Source organism: Palaemon carinicauda, chromosome 42 (assembly GCF_036898095.1).
Source record: "Palaemon carinicauda isolate YSFRI2023 chromosome 42, ASM3689809v2, whole genome shotgun sequence".
Lineage (NCBI taxonomy): Eukaryota > Metazoa > Arthropoda > Malacostraca > Decapoda > Palaemonidae > Palaemon > Palaemon carinicauda.
Window position 1 is genome coordinate 50,436,293 of NC_090766.1, and position 5,000 is coordinate 50,441,292.

General features: G+C 36.5%; 1 protein-coding gene across 1 annotated transcript in view; it reads right to left on the minus strand.

The window, feature by feature from the left end:
- Positions 1–4,697: 4,697 nt before the first annotated feature.
- Positions 4,698–5,000, minus strand: part of LOC137633149 (golgin subfamily A member 6-like protein 7) — a 1,449-nt gene continuing 1,146 nt past the window's right edge. Inside the window, exon 1 of the mRNA XM_068365307.1 lies at positions 4,698–5,000. This exon is cut by the window's right edge and continues 1,146 nt beyond it. Within this exon, the coding sequence (XP_068221408.1) occupies positions 4,698–5,000 (303 nt within the window).

The following is a 5,000-nucleotide window of genomic DNA, read 5'->3' on the forward strand; positions in this document are numbered from 1 at the left end:
CCATTATCATGTTGAAATAGAAATAAATTTTACGACTGTGAGAGAGAAGGAAAATTTACCATTTTAGAAGGTGGTTCAAATGGACCATAATAATAATACAAAATAAAGGTATTTGAATGAAAATACGATCAAAAAAGATTTAAATATAATAATGCAAAAATTATTTACAAAACATTACAATTAAACTTAGAGTCCATATAAAAGGAACACAAAAGTCATAAAGGACCGGAATGACACAAAGGGACAAATGACAAATGACAACCACGTCTGGAAAAGTAATCACACTGGAAATTGAGAACACTTGAAACAAAAGCAAAATTCGTTATTGAACCCTTACAATAATATCACTTATACTTAGGTTATAGATAACATCACAATAAAGGGGACTGCTTCCCTGCCGGATACCAAAGGCCTTGGTTTAGTTGCTGAGTGGAGACTGATTCAAAATGACATTTAGGGGTCGAAGGAATTTAGGATTTTCGGAGCAAGTAAGAACAAGGAGTGTGAAACGAAGGCAAACAAGTTTCTGGGAAAGAACAAAGGAAAATGGTATACAGGGGAAAACAGTCAGGCAAAATATATACAATAATTACAATAATGTGGAAGGTGTAATAATGGATATTCACAGTTGCAACTTTTTTTAAATTGAAAAATATTCATTTACAGTTTTTGCAATATATAAAATTGTATATAATTCGTAATATATTTATATGAATAAATTTGTAATTAACGTATATTCAAAGTTGCAACTTTTACTATTGATTAGAGTAATCTTTTTGCTTTTTAAACTTATTATTATTATTATTGTTGTTATTATTATTTGTTAATCTACAACACTGGTTCGAAAACCAGGATTCGATTAGTACTGGGACCCCAAAATGGGAAAATAGCTCAGTGAGGAAAGGAAACAAGGAAAAATGAAATGTTTTAAGAAGAGTAACAACATTAAGATAAATATTTCCTATATAAACTATAAAAACTTTAACAAAACAAGAGAAAGAGAAATAAGATAGAATAGTATGCCCGAGTGTACCCCCAAGCAAGAGAACTCCAACCCAAGACAGTGGAAGACCATGGTAGAGAGGTTATGGCACTACCCAAGACTAGAGAACAATGGTTTGATTTTGGAGTGTCATTCTTATGTTTTTAGGTATACTATTGGGGTAAAACATTGAACCTGGTATCTGCCTTAGAACCGTGTTGAGAATAACTGCCTTAACCAGAAATAGGATTTATTGATTACTGTATACCTCACAGGCGGATGTGTTGCTAACTGAACTTAATGTAACAAGACACTAAGATCTGCTTACATGTCGTTAGGACAATTATTTTTCACTATTCTGTGGCTACTTTCATCTTGGTAAGGGTAGAAGAGACTCTTTGGCTATGGTAAGCAGCTCCTCTAAGAGAAGGATACTCCAAAATCAAACCATTGTTCTCTAGTCTTGGGTAGTGCCATAGCCTCTGTACCATGGTCTTCTACTGTCTTCAGTTAGAGTTCTCTTGCTTGAGGGTACACTCGGGCACACTACTCTGTGTAATTTCCCTTCCTCTTTTTTTGTTAAAGTTTTTATAGTTTATATAGGAAATATTTATTTTAACGTTGTTATTGCTCTTAAAATATTTAGTTTTTCCTTTTTCCTTTCCTCGCTGGGCTATTTTCCCTATTAGGGCCCCTAGGCTTTTAGAATCCTGCTTTTCCAACTAGGGTTGTAGCTTAGCAAGTAATGATAACAATAATGATAATAATAATAGTAATAATAATAATAATAAATTGAAATTTTCTCATTTGTAATATTGTGCCCCGTGAAGTTCAGATTTTTAAAACCCTGACCTTTGATAGCCTGGTTTGGAATAGGCCTGACCATTTTCATGGCTTCATTTATTGTTGTTTTTATTACTAGCCAAGTTACAACCCTAGTTGGAAAAGCAGGAGGCTATAAGACCAATGGCTTCAATAAGGAAAAAAGCCTAGTGAGGAAAGAAAAGGAAATAAGGAGATAGATAAACTGGAGGAAAAGAAATAAAAAATTAAACTATATTTAGAACAGTAACAATATTAAAACATCGTTCATATATAAACTGTAAAGAGAAACTTTTGTCAGTCTGTTCAACATAAAACCATTTGCTGCAAGTTTGAACTTTTGAAGTTCCACTGATTCAACTATCCGATTAGGAAGATCATTCCACAACTTGGTCACAGCTGGAAAAAACATCTAGAATACTGTGTAGTATTGAGCTTCATGTTTGAGAAAGCCTTACCATTAGAATTAACTCTATGTATAGTATTATCAACAGGGTGGTACTGTCCAGGAAGAACTGAATGTAAAGGATGGTCAGAATTATGAAAAATCTTATGCAACATGTATTATGAAGTAATTGAACAACGGTGCCAGAACAACGGTGCCAGAGATTAATATCTAGATCAGGAATAAGAAATTTAATTGACTGCAAGTTCCTGTCCAACAAATTAAGATGATAATCAGCAGGTGAAGACCAGAAAGGAGAATAATACTCGAAACAAGGTAGAATGAAAGAATTAAAACACTCAGAATAGACTGATCACCGAAAATCTTAAAAGACTTTCTCAATAAGCCAAATTTATTATGCAATTGAAGAAGATACAGACCTGATGTGTTTTTCAAAAGTAAATATTTTTTTGTAGAGACTCACAGCTAGAATTTTTAAAGACATACAAAGTTGAAGAAACATTATCAGTACTGATATTCGGAAGTTTTTTTGGATTCAACTTCATGCCCCATGATGTGCACAACCCACTAATTTTATCGAGATCTCTATTAAGGGATTCAGCAATCCCACATCTAGATTCCGAAGATGGAATTGATGCAAATAGAGTAGCATCATCTGCATATGCAATAAGCATGTTTTCTAGGCCAAACCACTTGTCATGTATATATAGTATGAAAAGTAATGGGCCAAGAACACTACCCTGAGGAACACCAGGTACTCTGGACTTTTCATAACCTGATTTTGAAAAATCCTGCCTTTTCGATAGCCTAATTTGGAATCTTCTTCTTTGTCTGCATCTTTGCCCACTTCTATGTGGGGTCGATGTTTCTGGCCAGTTTTCTCCATCTACCTCTGTCCCACACTTCATCACCAGTTAATCCCTTTGATCGAAGGTCATCCTTAATGCAGTCCACCCACCTTTGCTTTGGTCTCTCTCTCTTTCTCGTTCCCTGTACCTCCATTTCCATCACTCCTCCCAATATACTGTTCATCTCTTCTCATGACATGAACATACCACCTCAGTGTACTTTCTTGGATCTTATCTGATAGTTTTCTAACTCCTGTGGTACCCCTAATTACCTCATTCCGTATCTTATCTCTTCTTGTCACCCCACACATCCAACTCAACATTCTCATCTCTGCCACACCCAGTTTCTTCTCTTCTGTCTCATTTATTGCCCACGTATCCGCTCCATACATCATTAGGCCAGGCAGTTAAGCCAAGCATTATTAGCCCAGGCAGTTAAGCCAAGCATTATTAGGCCAGGCAGTTAAGCCAAGCATCATTAGGGCAGGCAGTTAAGCTAAGCATTTTTAGGCCAGGCAGTTAAGCCAAGCATTATTAGGCCAGGCAGTTAAGCCAAGCATCATTAGGCCAGGCAGTTAAGCCAAGCATCATTAGGCTAGGCAGTTAAGCCAAACATTATCAGATCAGGCAGTTAAGCCAAGCATCATTAGGCCAGGCAGTTAAGCCAAGCATTATTAGGCCAGGCAGTTAAGCCAAGCATCATTAGGCCAGGCAGTTAAGCCAAGCATCATTAGGTCAGCAGTTAAGCCAAACATTATCAGGCCAGGCAGTTAAGCCAAGCATCATTAGTCCACGAAGTTAAGCCAAGCATTATTAGGCCAGGCAGTTAAGCCAAGCATCCTTAGGCCAGGCAATTAAGCCAAGCATTATTAGGCCAGGCAGTGAAGCCAAGCATCCTTAGGCCAGGCAATTAAGCCAAGCATTATTAGGCCAGGCAGTGAAGCCAAGCATTATTAGGCCAGGCAGTTAAGCCAAGCATTATTAGGCCAGGCAGTTAAGCCAAGCATCATTAGGCCAGGCAGTTAAGCCAAGCATTATTAGGCCAGGCAGTTAAGCCAAGCATCATTAGCCTAGGCAGTTAAGCCAAGCATCATTAGGCCAGGCAGTTAAGCCAAGCATCATTAGGCCAGGCAGTTAAGCCAAGCATCATTAGGCCAGGCAGTTAAGCCAAGCATCATTAGGCCAGGCAGTTAAGCCAAGCATCATTATGCTAGGCAGTTAAGCCAATCATCATAAGCCTAGGCAGTTAAGCCTGGCATCCTTAAACCCAAAAAAGAAAAGATTAAAAAATAATATTCCTTTCACAAAAATAAAAATACCGGTATATTCCTTTTACAAAATATGCGACGTCGCTATGAAATAAAAAATAATGTTCGTTCCACAAAATAACATAAAAATATATTCCTCTCACAAAATGATATAAAATAGTATTCCTTTCACAAAATAAAATAAAAAATATATTCCTTTTGCAAAAAAATAAAAAATATTCCGAAGGAAAATTTTTTTTTTTCACTTTTAATTTTTTATTTTTGGTTTTTTATTTTTTTATTTTTTTTGTTTTTATTATTTTTTTTTTTCTGTCAAGTTTCAGACTTCTTGATTGTTTTGGATATTCTCCTCAGTTCGTTCGTTATGAAACTTATTTTCGTCTGTTTCCAAATCTGGGACTATGGGTCCAAGGTGGGCCCAAGAGTAAGCCTGGTCCCGTTTTGGTTTCTTCTTCTTTGGTTTCCTTACCTAAAAGTTTCCTTGTGGGTCCTTCTCCTTCTTGGTTTTCTTCCTTCACAATGACAGTTTTCTTGTCATCTTCTGCTGGAGTTTCACAACCTTCTACGACTGAAGTTTTATCAAGTCCGCATTTCTCCTTTCCTGGTGAACCCTTGTCACCCGTTCCTTCTTTTTTAACCTTTTCCAAATCTCTCTTCTGAAGTTCCTTCTTCAG